Below are 18157 nucleotides of genomic sequence, written 5' to 3'. Positions count from 1 at the left end.
TCGGCTTTATTTTTGTCATTATATAATAGAATAGAGAGCATGGAGTAAGGCTTATATAAGGATGATAGCCACATCAAGCTCGACACTGTTGGCAATATTTGGAAGCAAGTATTAATAGTTCCAGAATGATGGAAATACCAAACGTATCTATTTCATTGTAATTTTCATTCTATTAAACCTGAAGATGAGCTTTAAAACATGCTGAACATAATCTGTTCATTGCTAACTGATTAGCCCTAATACCAATCTGAACTTGTATCTATGAGAATAATGACATACAACAGGATCAACATAGATAAGTAAATGAACATCAACTAAAAGTGATCTAGAAAAAAAAAGCATTCATAAAAGGACTTAAATTAATGAAAGCTCTATTTCCATTATTATGCTGATATACAGAACTTAATGTATTCTGCCTGCAAGTCTTAGGTTCATATTTAGTTTTATTAACTCATAACTTAATACAAGGTCAAACATAGTGCACTGTAATTGTTTAAACAAACTATGGTGCACTATGTTTGACCATTTTGTACATGAATGGTATTGGAAATAATCTGATAGGAAATATCCACTAGTTTGCTGATGATGCAATATTGTGAAGAGCAATAGTCAATGAAGGTGATGTAGATAAATATATCTTGCAGGATGACTTAAATATGCTGGTGGTATGGGCAAAGGTATATAGGCACTTTGGGAGGATGAGATCACATGCTATGTAATATATTAATGGGATTGAACTGCAAGAAGTTGATGATGCAAGGGACTTGGGAGTTATTGTGGACAGAACTGAAATTTAGAAGACATATTAGAGGCAGAGGTGGACAAAACAGCAGACCAAGTTACATGGCTGTTGAAGAACACACTGACAAGCAGGGTTAGGAAAGTTATTGCTTCACTTGATCTGATTAACTGGATTCCTTGGTGATGAAGTGGTGGAGAGGATCCAGAGGCAAGTGACAAAGGCAGTTGCAGATCTGTGGAATGTTTCCTATGAGATAAATTGAAGGCCTGTGGGCTCGAAAAACTAGCTGATAGGCATAAGAGAGGAGATATGATAGAAGCATATAAGTTATTAAAGAGGTTAAATAGGATTGATACTGATGACTTCTTTCTCTACAGTGTAGGAAGGGAGAGAACGAGGGATCATCCCTGGAAATTGTAAGACTGTGGTTAACAAGGGTGTTAGAGCTAGATTTTTTTGCTTGGAGGGTGGTGGATGTGTGGAATGCATTGGCAGAGGTGGTTGTGAGTGCTTCGTCTGTGAATGAGTTTAAGAAGTATGATAAATATTGTGTGAATAATGGTTAATGTAGGGTCTCTGGTGATAAGTGTTCTGACTCCATGACGATATTGTTATATTTAATAATAATCTAAAGTGTGATGCAGTATATTGACTGCACTACAGTCAATATACTGCACTTGTATCTTAAACATATAGATGTTTAAGATACAAGATTTAGCAATTTTGTATCTTAAACATGCATCTTTGTATACAAGAAAATAAGGTTTTCTTACTTCAGGAGACATGGTAAATCAGCAAAATTAAGGTAAGATGGTTTTATCATAAAGTGAAAGGTGGGACTTTTTTTTTTGTCCCACCTCTCACTTGGTGCTAATGCTAAAATCACATAGACATTTAGATTTATTTCTTGGAAACCTCTTGTACACTAACTTATATACAGTTTAATTGTTATAAACTATTAAAATTGTATTACATAATACTTTTTACTATGTTAACCACTAATTTCAGGAATAATGATTACTATCTCATGACATTTTAACATAATTTACATCAAAAATTTCTATCAAAAACTAAAGTTAAATTTCATGTTCTTTTGCTAAAACAATTGCACTATTACTTATTTTACTATTAATTTAAGAGTGAAAAATATTAACTGAGGTACACATGAAAGAATGCTCCACAACTGAAATATATAGATTTTCAAATTGAAAAGCTATATCTGCCAGTAATGAAGGAGTAGCTCTTAGAAAGCTTTATTGCTTAAACAATCATTCGTTGTGATTTAGCAGACAGAGAAATGGCAGAAATCCATTAGGTATATAAGAAACAAGTATGCTAAAATCTAAAGGGGCTTTTTGTCCTACTCCTCACTTAGCGTTAATGCTAAAATCACAGATATTTAGATTTTTTATTTTCTTGGATTGAGGCCTCTTGCACACTAACTTACATGCAGGTTAATGGTGTATAACCATTAAACTATTGCTGCTTCTAATAAAATGATTTGAGAGTACTGCACTATCTACCAAAGGTGAAAAGCTATCCAAGGCAAAGATGACAACCATTTTTGTTATATAGAGGTATATGTGCCAACCCAATGTTTCTGAATCACTGTTTTAGAGAAAGCATAAGATATTTAAGTGAGGAAAAAAAAATTTTAGTTATTACTTTCTGTATATAAGAAACGGTTACTACCACTTTAGAAAACATGGCAGAATTAAGATAAAAACACAATTAGCACCAAGTTTTTATTTTATATATCAGTCCAACAGAGGTTGTAGAACTTGGCACATTAGAAATGTATTCTAAAATGTTCTATAGCTGATGCACTAAAACAAAATCATAAAGGACCAGAAGAGAAGAATAGTTAGGTGTGTGTGTGGACTCACTACAGTGAATTTTCTTTTAGCATAGCACTGTATTTAGGAGCTCCAGTCAGGACTTTTAGTAGTTTGTTTATAGTAAGTAAATCTGTCAGTGGTGTTTGATATAGCAGTAGTAGACTGTACATGGTACAGTGGTGCCTCGGAATTCGACACTAATCATCCCGGAACTAATGTCGAATTGTGGGACAATATTTCCCATATAAGTCTATGGAAAATAGATTAATTCGTTGTCAGATCCCCCATCCCACTCCCTCAGGGGGGAGTGGGAGAGAAATACATATTATTTAATTTATGTATTTTACTATTATATAATATACTAAATTACAAAATACACTATTGTATACACAATCTATTGAGCCTTAGATGTTGGAACGGAGTCTTCTTTATCCTGTTCTACCTCTTCTTGTCTCCTCTTTGCTTGAACATGAGGAACAGATCAAGGGTGGACTTCTCTCCCTCTTTTTCAAGATGGTTTTGAAGTGATGCATGAGGCTGATGTAGAGCTGGAGGATCACGATGTTCTCCGCCGTCGAAATGATGTCTCGCATGGCTGCAGGCCTTCATTGATTGAAGATCTATTCTTGTCAGAAATCTTCATTGCACATATCACCCATAATTTTCTCTCTCTGTTAGCCTAGGAATGCCATACTCTTGAACTACATCTGTAATTGTTCTACCTTTCTGCACTTTATCTACAATTTCTTTCTTCTTCTCTATGCTCAACCAAGTGTGCTTATGCCTCTGTTCACTTCTCTTTGGACCCATTCTTAAATTTTACTCAAGAAATAACTGCGGATGCACAAAATTTTTACTTTCTGAAAAATGCAGAATTGAAAATTAGCACAAACAACATGAGCAAATACCAACGCAGCCCAACAAGAAATGACAAATAACATTGCACAATTCCATGCATGCACCGGTCCACGAAATTCAACTGTCGAATTGCGAGGCACTACTGTACAAACTTTTGTTGTTTAGCAGAAACAGTGTTACTGTGAAAGTAAAAACATAAACGTGTTCACACTGTGAAACTTTTTTCTAAATTCTTATTTGGTCCTTACAACGTATTTGCAAGTACTAATCAAGCAAATGATGTTGGAAAAGATATGGAGGTGGTACTAGAGAGTCAGTAGCAATCAGATGTGCATGAGGAGTATAAAATGCAAACTAGGAAGTGGATTTGGGTTCATTTAGTATTTTTTCTATTCTATGGCGATTATAGCCATTGGCTAAGAAAGTGTGATGTAAGTAAATTCAGCTGTAAGAGCATTGTCACTAGAACAGCTAACTCTGGTGATGTGAATGTTTGTGCAAATATCTCCCTGTATGTGTGGGTTTTCTATAAACAAAAAAAAGATAAACTATCAGGAAGCCACATGATTTTATCGGTGGTCCTAACAGGCACTTAAGTGCCCATATGACCTTTCCAAGTATTCTTGGACTTCACACCCATAACTCGAGGATAAGGCAGTTAGCCCTATGCCTCCTAGTGTATCTTATGTCTGTAGATGTGTGATCATGGGGCCAGTTTGCCTGTTCTGGGGAGACGAAAAAACCGAGTTTACAGGTGAAAAAACCTTCCATTGAAAGTTTTTGTTTTTTCCACCTTCTGTTGAAAGAGACCACGAAGGTTCCTCACATCAATGACAAGAATCGAATCTAGGTCTTTCCGACCAAAGGGCTTCGTCTATACCGACTGAGCTACAAAGGCTCTAGCCACATGATTAGTGCATCTAAGGGCAGACAGTCATTAGTTTCCTATTTCCCTTGTGAAGTGGATTTTAGGCTTGCTATTTAAATGCATCCAATGTGTCTGGACCATGTGGCAAAATAGCAAACACATCAAGATAGCATAGCCAAACCACTGGTTTGAGAGTGGCTGTATTCATAGCTAGGTTTTTTAAGTGTTCCATGTAGAAATTGGTTAAAGGGGGGGGGGGGGAAGCCCAGTTGCTGTTCCATCTAGCTGTTTGTATATCTTCCCTTACCATGCAAAATAACCTGCATGTATTGTAAATTTAAATAATTCAGATATATCTTGGGGGGGGGGGGATATGACTTTAGCAAATGAGGAGTTTCAATTAACAGTACATTGATAAATAGTGAAATAATATCAACTAATCATTATGTCTGAACTTTTTAAGATATGGTTTTTGTGAGAATTTAAGTTCCATTTTAATGCTAGATCCACAAGATCATTGCTCTTTTGTATTCCACATCTGAAAAGCATTGATCTGTCTACTTTGTTCATTTCCATATTTCTGCTCCATAAAGAAAAATTGACAAAGCATTTAATCATTCTTAATCTAGTTTATTTTTGCTTATTTCTCTGGATATTAATATATTCTTCATTCTGTTGAAGGTTGATTCTGCAATGTCTGTTCTCCTAATCCACAGATCCTTGTTAATCATGGATGTATAACAAGGATCAGTGAATTAGGAGTCTTAAAAATGAAAATCTGATCCTAACAATTTTTATTTGGCATGAACTTAACTTCTTGTTCTGTAAGTTTCCCTTCCAAAATTAGCTGTTGCTCTTCTGAAGTAAGCCTGAAGAAATCTTAGCTGGAATACCCAATAGGGAAATTACTCTAATACTTTTTTTTAGATGAGTACTGAGTTTTGATCATCCAGAATTCAACCTTATGACCAAGCTTTCTGAATTGTGCAGTGCAGTCACTATCAATCTTTTATAACTCCATATTTCATTTCAGCATTTCCACATTTCGATAGGTTTTCCCCCTTACCTCTAGTACTGATATGTGCTTCTGATTGCATTCCTCTTGAATATTTTCTGTGACCATTGTTATTCGTTTCATTTAGCAATCTTTCAAAGTAATTACCTGAGATACCTAGAAAATCTTTATCTTCAGTTTGCGTCACTTACCACTTTTGATGCCTTTTACAGTAGTTGTATCCATTCTCAAAGCTATTGAAAAATCTTATCTTAGAACATCTTATCACTTTTCTATTTATCTTCTACATTCTTACCAAGTCCTCATATCCTACAACTTTTTACTTTTACACAGTGCTTCTCTTTCTTACAATTTTTTTGTTTTCTCTCAGAGCACATACTTGCTAGGAACTTTCCATATGGTTTCTTTTCAACAATTACCTCAAACTTCTCAACATACCCCCTGCCTCAACCAATTAATGTTTTCTTCACAATCCAACCTTCAAGGTTTCATTCTTGCTTTCAAATTCTTTCATTCTTTTCTTGAATAATAATTTTATATTTGAGCCGACAGTTCACCTCTTAAAGCTGCCTGCTCAATTTTAATTTTGTTCTTTATTAGATAAAGATATATATTACCTTTATCAGATAAAAATAATATTCTTTATCTGAACCAGCCTGAAAATATTACCAACAATAACATAGTCAATGAGACATGTTTTTTCTCCATGTGAATTTGTGCACATCCTTATACTAGAACATGGTATTAGTAATGACTAGTCCATGTCCTGAAAAGAAATCCAGCAGGTATTTACCATTATTTTTAGCTTTACTATTTTCTCCAAATTTTCCCAAAACATTTCCATGTCTGGTATTCATTTTGTACTCTGCAATTTAGATCTCTAAAAAAAAAAGTTTCCTTTTTAGTTGCTTTTGCTAATGACTGAAAAATTCTTTTCCATAGTGCATCCAGGACCATAGGCAAAACAATTCTTATTGTCCATTCTCCCTTCCATCATTATTTTAAAATTGCCAATCAACCCTAATTATTATTGCCTGAATATTACATTTTGTCATTTAGAAGAATCTTGTGTGTTTTCAGTAAATCAAATTATTGAAGATCTACACAACTTTTCTGCTGCTGTTGATTTAGAGTGTGGACCTTGTTTAACTTGATGCTCCAGCTGGCATGACATTTCAACTTCTAGTATCATTGTCTTTTGTTTTAAAACCAACACAGAATACAATTACTAAAATACAGGGTGCATCACAAGAATTAGACAGAAGTTCAGTCAGTTCCCTGCATTCCCAAAGAGGCTATGTAGAGATCCTCAACCAAGTTATCTGACCCTTAGAGCAAGATTTTAACACCAAAAGTGTAGACAAGCAGAATACATTACTAGAATGTGTTGTGAAGGCTAGGAGTGGGAAAATTTTAAAATTCAGTATGACATAGTACTTGCTGAAAGAGATCTCCCACGATGAATGACTCCATGTAGGTTTGTTATAATTCATAAGTCTGATTCATTTTTGTTCTTAGATCCCCCCCCCCCCCCCAGATGGTGTTTATGTTTTGCTTCTACTGGATTTAATTTTTCTAATACTATACCTGCACCTGCTTTACATATCTACACTACATGTATTTACATTCATAAAGATGCCTATGGTGAAATCCTCGTTTTTGATAAGATGCCATGAAATGTCACAGCTTTTTCATAACTCAAAGGATAAATTAATATAATCTTATTTCCCTATATCTGGAGTTCAAGAAAATTTTAGGAACCACAAAGACAAATCAACCTTATCATGAAAAGATAAGTATTTTGTCTGTATACAGTACATTTTTACTCTTTAATATGCAGAATTTTCCAGAAAATTTACTGTCACTTAAAACATCAGTCTTACTGAATGTGACTTTAGTCCAATTACATTTAGCCATTAGAGGAAAAATAATCCAACACTTTATGGACAAATATAGCATAATTTGATTAGAAAATCAACCGTTAATATAGTTGTTATATTAGGATAAGTAACTTATGTTCCACTATTATACAAACTGCTGTAGTAACATATTAATGCCTGCCTTTAGGAAAACACAGAAAAAACAGTACTTCCCACTTCAAGTTGGAAGCACTATTAGGTTAAGAGGTTAGTATATTGTCAAAGTTGTATTTGGCTATTATATGAATAATCCAATCGTGTGGAAAGAAATGTTATGCACCTAACATGTCTGTGTGTGAGATAAGGGGCAGAGAGCATGATTGTCAAAATGCTTCAAGCAACTCAAAAGTAACAGTGCTATTTGAAAATAAAACCAGAAAGGGAAGGTATTAAAGCCTTACAAGACTGGAGGTAACATACCTGATATATGCACCTTGATAAGTAGTACAGCAGTGGGAGAGGGGGGGGGGGGTGGCACTGAAGATAAATTAAGACTGAAATGTACCTTAATAAGGAATATAAATAACAATGAAGCAAGCAAAAATGAGTTTAAAAAATTGCATTACTTTAAGGATAGTAATGCTTTAAGTTCAGATAAGACAGAGGCTTAGAACTTACAGAATGTATGCTGCTTTGAAACTAAGACCATTAGCTGTCTCTGAAGTAATGTTATGTAGACATTTATCTATTGGAAGGTAAAAAATCCATAACTCTGTTTTAGGAGTAATGGTAAAATCAGAAGCTATGGATAAGTTCTCTTCTGTAGTGAGAGGTTATCCACTCATGGATTTTTTTCAGTAGATAAATGTCTATAATTCTTTCACAGACTCGTATAAATTTAAATGTCGATCACCTAATCTGTCTTATCTAAACTTAAAGCATTGCAGTCCTTAAAGAGGAAATACTAATTTTATAATCACAAAGGCTAAAAAGAGAAAGCAATTTGGTTCATAAGACAGGAAAGAATGTAGAAAATTTACTTTAATACTGCATAATATCCTCTTTCTATGATCTAACCTATATCATCATCTCAACTGGTGATTGCATCACCAGTTGAGATGAAGAAACCAAAAAAAGAAACTCAAAGCCTATCATGACCACCTTGCTAAAGTCCTAAAAAAGCATCTCTAATTTACTAACATCCTTCATTGGTAAATTCACGACCTTTATCAAATGTTTCCATTTTAAAGGAGAAAAAAAAATCTGAACTTCACCTTAGCCCTAATAACTATAATCAGTCTTGATATTGTCTTTCACGAATGTTCTCTTGGACAGAATTAGCTCAGAGAGACATTTCCCCACAGATATTATATTCTGTCTTTGATTTTATCATTCATTCTGACTACCATTTACTTTTCAGGACAAACTTTACCGACAAATAAAGGAAAGGATACTGCTTGGAAAAGACTCTTTTACCCTTGCAAACTACTTTAAATAGTCTGAACAGCAGCTGCTTTCCTAGACCACTGATATGGTATAGATAGGTTGGTGACATCTCAGCAGTATAGCAAAGGTTCTCTGCCTGAACCTCAAGATGCTCACTTAGATCAATGCTGTTCGTCCTTGCATACAATTTACTCTAAATATTGAAAAGGATAATGCACTTCCTATCTAGACCTGCTTATTCTTCATCAGCCAGATAAGAGCCTGCAGTTTTCTGTCTTTAGAGATAGAAAAAAAAACATACCGATTTTATATCCATGCATGGTCAAACTACCATCTTGGTCATGCACCATTACATTTCATATTCACTGAGGCATTACTAACACAAGAAATTTTATCAACATGCAGTCATTATGGAGTCCATTATGTTACTTGTGCCTTGTTGAATTTTGAATCTTCATACTGAAGATGCCCTTGATTATTTGGACAAAATTTTATGCAATTAGAATTCTAATGAATTCTACTAACTAAAGATTTTAGTTTCATTATTGGTGCTGTTTAATACTTTTACTGAACTGTGTTATGGTAATAAAAATTTCTTAAGTTCTACTACCATACATCAACAGAGAAAGTGATTTATATAATGATAGTGCCATAACAAATTGTATACAATAATACTGGTTAATTACAAAGTGATAATGAAAAAGACAGGAAATGTGAAATGTACTATAATTCTAGTTTGTAGCTTTTTCTAACAACAGAAAAATTATTCCAAATGATCACGTTATGTTAAGAAAAAAAAAAAATTGCCTTGCATAATGCATGAGGGAAATATAACCTCTGTTACTTATAACATGCTTGGATTGACTTCCTTTCAGCTCTCCACTTAAATTAGGCAAAAAATTAAGCCTCACTATTGCTCTCAAACATATAACCTGAATGAGTACAAATCATATGAAGTTGTGTGTATATATATATATATATATAAAGAGTCCAGATGTTTTACAAAAATTATTTTCAGTTCATACATAACATTCAGTTGAATGCCCTCTTAAAATAAGTGTTGCTCTTTTTAATATGTACTATTCATTTATCCAACTCAATTTCTCATGAGCCACAGCAATTTTACTTACATGCCTCTTGATAATTTATAAAAAATATTGCTGATTAATGTGTTATGTTATATATAAAAAAGCCATGATTATACTTGTGTGTGTGTGTATACACACACACACAGGTATAATCACGGTTAAGATCAATTTACAAAGTAAAATTTGATATTTTTCTTTATGCTGTTTTCCTTTCTGCTCATCCTGTTTATTATAATGACAGATAGCATTTATTAAATGTTGTCACCCATCTTCCCTACTTTTACAGTTGGTCTATTGGACTGTGTTTCAGTCTGTTTAATAGCTCTGAATAAACAGTATCAGAAAACAAGGTTTAAAAAAAGCTCTTAATTTTCATAAAAAAAGAAATTTATGTAATTTATTAATTACAAGATGGACAATAAATCTTGTAGACAAATGTATTATTCTAAATACAGAAGGTTCCAATGAAGTTAAAACAGATGTACATAATTAAAAGGACTACAACGTAACGATGAACAGTATGAATTATGATTGGAACAATGATGTTTTGGTATTAAACATATATGCAGCTATAATTCACTTTAATTAATGTTCTGAAAAATGTTTCTTTAATTACATCTGAAGTTGCATCTGAAAATAATTACAAGTGAAATGATCTGAAGCAGATAATATAAAAAGTAAAGATTTTTAATCAATATGACTGATTAATCTTGGTTGCCGATATTAATGAATATTAGAAACCAAAATGATATTTTCATTAAGTTTCTTTAAAATTAGTTGAATCTAATTTTAAACATGTTACAAATTATAATACTGAATATAAATAATTATGGTTTATGAGTGGAATGTACAGGTATAATCAAAGAAATAATTACATATGAAACACTCACTGTTCACAAAAAAATATCTAATTAAAAATCACTATGTTCTATTATAATTTAATAGCATTAATAAATATATTAACAAAATATATAAAGTTATCGGATAAGAATGAAAAAATGTTATGTATCTCTACATTTTTACATGCATCTTTATTATACAAATATGAAAATGGATTTGCTATTTAAAGCCTTAATGAAATGACTATATTCAAATGCAGGTACACTCTTGAACAAACTTAAAAACATTGCCTATGACGATGAATATATAAAAGTCAGTGTTCTAAAACTAAAATAACTAGCAGGCACTTAAAAATTCAAATAAAGTTGCATTTTTCTCACTGCTATAAGCAATGTCTTTCTGAAAATTTCATTTTAGGAATATTTCCTCACTTCATTGTTCATTTGTTGAATTCTTTAAGAGTAAGTAGATATTTCATAGCTTTTCTTTTATGTCATTGTTAACTGTCTGTAGATAATTACTACTGCTATCACAAGAAGGAACACAACTGGCTGATCCACTGATGCTAATATTTGACCTAAAAAATAAATATATCATATATAAGTACACATTTAATAATCAGCAAAAACTTGAAATACAAAAGATTGTGATTTGATGTTGCAGTGGTATAAGCAAAAAATTCCTATGAATAGATATCCAATATTAAATGTCAAAGGGTCGTGGCTGTTTGAATTAAAAAGTGTGGAATTGTCTATGGTAAGAATTAAGACATGTAACTGATAAAGTATTCAAGAATTTATCATTCATATTTTCAGTAGGGATCTCAAAAATATTACCTCCATGTATCAACACACACAATGCATCTCATCTGTGGATTGTCTTTCATATGGAATGCAGCATGAAAATGTTACTGGGTATGTCCACTTTTGCATGGTATTACAGCACTTTTATCAACCCAAACAGACAAAAATCCAAAAGATTTAGGTGACCAATTTTGTAGACATAGTTCCAATTCCTTTTGCAGAAATCTTAGGTGTCACCTTTTCATAAAAGTAAATGGACCAATAAATTAATTGAAGACAATACCACATCACAACTGACAGAAGTGAAAATGACTATGGTGACACGATTAATTTCTGTTTATGTCAACTGTGAGTATTTTTGATGCTGTCACAGCGAATTAAGCTTCACAGATGAAGCTATGAAGTAATTAGCAATGAATTCCTAAGTTCAAGCCATGAATGTGTGCGTGCACGTGCACACAGGATAGGAATTTTTGCAAGAATTCTTGCTCTTTCCATACAAGACTGGCTGATTCATCTTCAATTGAAAAGTCCTTATAAAAAAATATAAATAGAAACTAATATTCTATATGTCTTTGTTAAATAAGATTCTCTGTGTATTTGCTCAAGGACTACTATACAAGCAACTGCAAAACGGCTCTTGTTCTGCCACATCTTCATCTGAATGATGATGAATATAAATGCAAGAAAATGTCCTGCTCTTGATTTTAAATTCACGGCTGGTATTCTGAGAGAAACATTTCTGCTTAATTAACACACCACATTATCATCAAGAAATGTGGTGAGCATAATGAATTGAATTCAGCATACAAAAATCAACTGTGCGACTTAATTTGTTTAGAATATATGGTTTTCAACCATAATTTGTTAAAGGTTGTAACTATTTCTTTAAGAAAATTAAAACTAATACAGGGGGGTCCTCGAGTTACATCGGAGATCCGTTCATATGGACCGACGTAAGGCGATTTTCGATGCAAGTCGGAATTACCATAGCCTAAGTTACTCACCTAACTTAAAACACCCTAAAGTCATACGTATATATCAAGAAACAGAACTAGGCCATAGGAAAATGAAAGGGAGAACATAATTACTGTATAGTACAGAAAAATGACAAAAATGAAACTGTAATAAAAATCGTACCACAGTTGGGACATAATAGTCCCAACTGTGGTACGACTTAAGTTCAGCGTGCAGCCGATGTTCGTTGGCATTTCTCCCTTTTTTGCCCTATTAATAATGTCTAATTTCACTTCCAATGTAATGGCTTTCCTTTTCTTTGACACACTGCCATCGGAAGAGTCTGCCTTACGTTTGGGAGCCATATTGAAGGATAAAAAGTCACAAAAAAACACAAACACAAAAGTGAGAGAGAGAGCGGATGTAAACAAAGCATGCGGTACCCAAAGAGTGTATGCTTGGACCCAAGCGACGCCACCTCTCTCAAACAAACGGCACATAATGGCATATTCTTCCGCCGTGCTCACAACACAAGTCGCCCGCAATGTTTGAATTTTACGTCGTGCTGCTTCAAGTCGAAACGATGCATGTCGAGGACCCCCTGTATATTAATTCAAATAAATTTAATTAACACTTCCAATATTTTGGCAAAATCAAACTGCCATCATCTGGAATGGAAGCAAAATATAATAACATACATGAATGCAGGCACTATACTAAGTAATGAAGATGAAGCATGGAACTGAGAGTAGGCCTAATAGTGCTCCTTAATGGGCTAAATTTGGTGCAGTTTGGCCCCATATTTGGAGAGTAACTATACCAAAGCTATCATTATTTTTATTTAATATATCCAAGGCATATCCAAAATCTAAAAAAAAAAAAAAATACCTTTCAACCACTTACCATAAAAAATTAATATCTCTTATCTGCACCAAAGACCAGTCAGTCCCTAGACCTGCCAGGTGTTTAAGAGTTCCCTTGTAGTTGTAAACTATCCTACTATGGCCAAACAGGCAGGGACAGTCAACATCAGAATTGCTGAACATAAAAGGACTATATCCATTTCCATCACTACAGCCACTAAGGGTTTGCTTACCATGCTTTGGACACCAGCCATAGAATATGCTGGAAGAAAGTTACTACTCCATTACAGCAAATATAAATACAAAAGACTTTTATTTGAATCTGCTTTTGTCTTAAGAAACTACCCTAATCTCAATAAATTTGGGAAGCTGTTCATCCTCCATATGTCAGTCCAACAGTTAAGATGCCCAATTTAGCCCACTACGGGACACTATTTAGAATTTTAAGCCTACTCTTACTTGACATGCTTCATCTTCATTACTTACTGTAGTGCCTGTGTTCATGTATCTTATATTTTGTCCCTGATGATGACAATTTGACTTTTCCCAAATATTCATCACCCTCCTCCTTTCACGAATTTAGGCCCGGTGGCCTGTTCCAGTCTCTTTCAATCTTTTCCTTGGATGGTATCAAAGTATTTTTTGGGTAGTCTTGAACCGTCCATTCTTTCGATATGTTCAATCCACATCTTTTGGTATTTATATACTGTGTCTATTTTTAGTTCTTTAAGTATTCCTGTGCTTCTTTTGTCCAAGAAAGTATAGCCTGCTGTCCTTCACAGGAATTTCATTTCTCCTGTTTCTATTCTTTTTTCTTCTGAAGCCTTTATGGTCATAATTCAGTTCCATATAGTAGAAAAGGTTCCAAAACTTTCATCATCATCATCAAATTCCTGCCATGTACCCTCAAGGGGTGTACAGGATATGACAGTACTACATGAAAAAATTACATCATTACTAACTTCCTATCTACAATTTTCCTCCAAATCAGTCTGTTACTTGTCAAGACTCCAACATTATCAGATCTTATATTTCTATCGTCTAAGGTACTTTGTACCGTATCAATCCACCTATATCTTGGTCTTCCTCTGGGTCGTTTTCCTGCCAACCTGGCAGAGAACACTTGTTTTGCTAATCTTTCCTCTCCCATTCTATTTAAGTGACCATACCATCTGAGATTAGCTCTGCTAACGCATTCCTGGATGCTGACAATGTCAAGTTCTTTCCTAATATCCTCATTTTTAATATGATATTGCCATTGATGCCATCTGTTCACGCCTCTAATCTTTCTCAGGACTCTCATATCTGTGGTCTCTAGTCTTTGGTCAAGTGTTTTACTTCTGACCCAGCTCTCAGATCCATAAGTTAAAATTGGTTTGAACACAGTCTTGTATACAGCTAATTTAGTGTTCCGACTAATTTCTCTCTTATTCCATATGAATTTATTCAATTGACTTCCCACGATACCAGCTTTGCTGATTCTGTTGTCTATTTCTATATTTAGTTTACCATCTTCAGTAAAAATTGTGCCTAAGTAGCTGAAATGTTTTACTTGTTCCACAGGTTCTCCATTCACAACACAGTCAACATTTTCAATCATTCTGCCTATTTTCATTGTCTTTGTCTTTTTATTGCTGACCTTCATACCATATCTATTACAACAGCTATTCAATTTAGTCAGAGAATCTTGCAGACTTGTAGCGGATTTATTTAGAAGTATAACATCATCCGCATAAAGCAAAGAGCTGACATTAACATCTCCAATTTTGATATCAGGTTTAATACCACATTCCTTCATAATGTGATCCATATAGATAATGAATAACAGAGGGGATAATGTACATCCTTGTCTCACACCAGATTTAACATTAAACCATCTTCCTCTACTTCCTTCAATTCTAACTGCTGACTTGCAACTAAAATAAAGACTAAGTATTGCTTGATATAATGCCCCATTGACACCATATAACTGCAGCGTATTGAATAGTTTCTCTCTTGGCACCTTGTCATATGCCTTTTCCAAATCGACAAAACTTAAATACAGATCTTTGTTATATTCCCATGCTTTCTCGACTATTTGTCGTAAAGTGAAGATCTGATCCTGACAACCTCTATTTGGCCTGAATCCAGCTTGTTCTTCACCAAGCTTTTCTTCCACAATTCTTCTCAACCGTTTCTCAAGTATACTTGCATAGATCTTGCCAGGAACACTCAGTAGGGAAATACCTCTGTAATTCTCACATTCAGTTTTATTTCCCTTTTTATATATGGGTACTATGAGAGCTCTACTCCAATCATCGGGAATTCGTCCCTCTGTCCAGGCTTTCTGAACTATGCAGTGCAGCCACTGTAAGACTCTTATACCACCATACTTCAGCATTTCTGGTCGAATATCATCTACTCCTGCTGCCTTTCCACATTTCAAGCCTTTGATGGCTTTTTCTACTTCAAGTATGGATATGTATTCCTGACTGCATGCCTGGTCAATGTTTTTTACCACTGCGCTGTCATCACAGCTTGTTTCATTTAGCAGTGTTTCAAAGTAATTACTCCATACTTCAAGGATATCTTTTTCTCCTGTTTTCATTTCACCTTTATCATCTCTAATTCCTTTTAAAGCACTCTTTCCTCCATTCCTAAGCTTCTTCAACAACCTCCAGAATATTTTGCCACCTTCTTGATATTTATTTTCTATATTCTTGCCAAAGTCCTCCCATGACTTTTGTTTAGCTAGTTTTACACACTGTTTAGCTTTCTTACATTTGTCTCTGTATTCTGTAAGAGTAAAAGCTGACTTATTTGCCAGGAACTTTTGATAAGCTTTCTTCTTTTCCTTCACTGCCTCTTTAACTTCCTGTGTCCACCAGGGAGTTCTGATTTTTTTATCCTTGCACACAACCTCACCACATGCCTCTCTGGCAGAATCAATCAATGTTTCCTTCAGAGTTTGCCACTGAATCTCCAAAGTTTGATTCCTGTTCTCAAACTCTTTCATTTTCTTTTCAATGATATTTCTGTATTTTAGTCTACAGTTCACATCTGAGAGCTGCTCAACTTTTATTCACTTTAAAACTTTCTTACATGTTATTCTTTTCAATATGAAATTCAATTTTATCCTGCTCAAGACTAAATAGTGATCACTTCCAATTTCAAATCCTCTGTACACTCTGGTATCCTGCACCAGGGAGAAAACATCACTATCAACAATAACATAGTCAATGAGACTTTTCTTATTCCTAGCCTCTTTTCTCCATGTGAATTTGTGCACATTTTTATGTTGGAACATGGTGTTAGTAATAACCAGTCCATGTCCTGAGCAGAAATCCAACAGATATTTGCCATTATTATTAGCTTTGCTCTTTTCTCCAAATTTTCCCAAAATATTTTTGTATGTCTCACAATCATTTCCTACTCTGCTATTTAGATCCCCAACAAGGACCAACTTTTCATTTTTCATTGTGTCAGTTGCTTTTTCTAAATCCTCAAAAAATTCCTCCACTTCTACCTTAGTAGAACCTTCCGTGGGACCACAGGCACAAATAAGTCTCATTGTCCAGTTCCCCATTCTCATATTTGCCCACATTACTCTACTTGAGACTGACTGCCATTCAAGAAGATTAGCCTCGTATTTTGTGTTGAATACTATGGCTACTCCTTCTTTTCCTTGATTGTCATTGCGTGAATATAACATTTTGTATTTATTGCTCAGAAAGATCTCACCAGTTTTGGTCTTTTTTGTTTCAGTCACCCCTATTATGTCGATCTGGTACTTATCTAATTCCTCAGCTAGTCCATTTCTTTGCCATTCAGGCTTCTTACGTTGATAGTACCGATCTTTAACTCTGGTGATGTTGAGTTGGGGTTTATTTTCAGATTTGTTCCAGTAGCTGACTTTTCGCTGTTCTTCCTGGTTCCCTGACGAAAACAACGGGGGCCTTGTTTAACCGGGCGACGCCCCAGCCGGCATGAAATTTTGTCATGTTGTACCATCATTTTTTATTTTGGTTTAACCAATAAGAATACAATTTGGTCGGCTAAATCCCAAATTGCCAGCCCATCCTCGTTCGTTCAGTATCAAAGTAGATACCCAACAGGGTGCACCACGAGAAGGTGAGGATTGGACATTAGGTCAGAAGCCCTGGTCAGTTCTCCGCATTCCTTTAAAGGCTATGTGGAGGTCTCCTCTCAGTTATACAGCTTTGCCAAAACTTTATAAACTGTTATTCTTATATGCTTTTGAACTTGGCTAGGTCTGAAAATATTATTGATCATTCCTGTTATCTTTTGAAAATTTGATATTTTGAGGTCGATGTCAGCTTCTTTTGTATATAATACAGCACATCCAAGGGTATTTGAAGCAGTTAATTTGTTCAAAAATTTTATCTTTAATCATGATTTTACTTCTGATTGGAAATGGTCTTTTAACAGATGTGATTTTTTGTTTCGTCTGTTGATATTTGCATTCAGATTTTTTTTGCACTTATGTCGTCATCGTCTGAGCAATTTAGATATAGACTTTTTATGTCCTGTTCCTACTTTGAAGATGAAGTTGATCTTTCCATCTTAATCTTAGATGTCCCCGATCTCTTCTTCCTGTAGGTTTATATTCTAGTGGTAGTTTAGGAATTCTATTGTTATTCATCCTTTCTATGTGGCGTAGATAATTTTGCTGGTATTCTTCTATTTCTTGTATGATATATTTTTGTATCTAATTGTTCTCTTATTTCTGTGTTTTTCTTTTTATCTAATCTAGTGAGTCCCAGGAGAGGTATTAAAAACTTCATCTGTGCTGCTTCCAATCTTTGTCTATTTCTTTGTTTTAGAATCCAAGTTTCACTTCCAAATTTGAGAGATGTTTTAGAGGTCATATTTTGTAATCTTAATCTTTGCACTTATGTTTAAGGCACATATTGATTTCTGGAGTTCATCTTCACTTCTTGCTATGATTATTTGGTCAACTACAAACAAAAGGGCATTAAG

The 18157-nt window shown here is 34.2% G+C and overlaps 1 protein-coding gene across 2 annotated transcripts in view; it reads right to left on the bottom strand.

Moving 5' to 3' along the window:
• Window positions 1–10083: 10083 nt before the first annotated feature.
• Hmgcr (HMG coenzyme A reductase) overlaps window positions 10084–18157 on the bottom strand; it is a 142901-nt gene continuing 134827 nt past the window's right edge. For both annotated transcript variants that reach the window (XM_090391377.1, XM_090391378.1), the window contains exon 22: window positions 10084–11131. In XM_090391377.1, the coding sequence (XP_090247503.1) occupies window positions 11029–11131 (103 nt within the window). In that variant the 3' untranslated portion in view covers window positions 10084–11028. The remainder of the gene's footprint in view (window positions 11132–18157) is intronic.

The sequence above is a fragment of the Typopeltis vanoorti genome, chromosome 4, assembly GCF_054136105.1.
Source record: "Typopeltis vanoorti isolate ZY-2024b chromosome 4, IOZ_Tvanoo_1.0, whole genome shotgun sequence".
NCBI lineage: Eukaryota > Metazoa > Arthropoda > Arachnida > Uropygi > Thelyphonidae > Typopeltis > Typopeltis vanoorti.
This window is presented reverse-complemented; position numbering and strand designations above follow the sequence as displayed.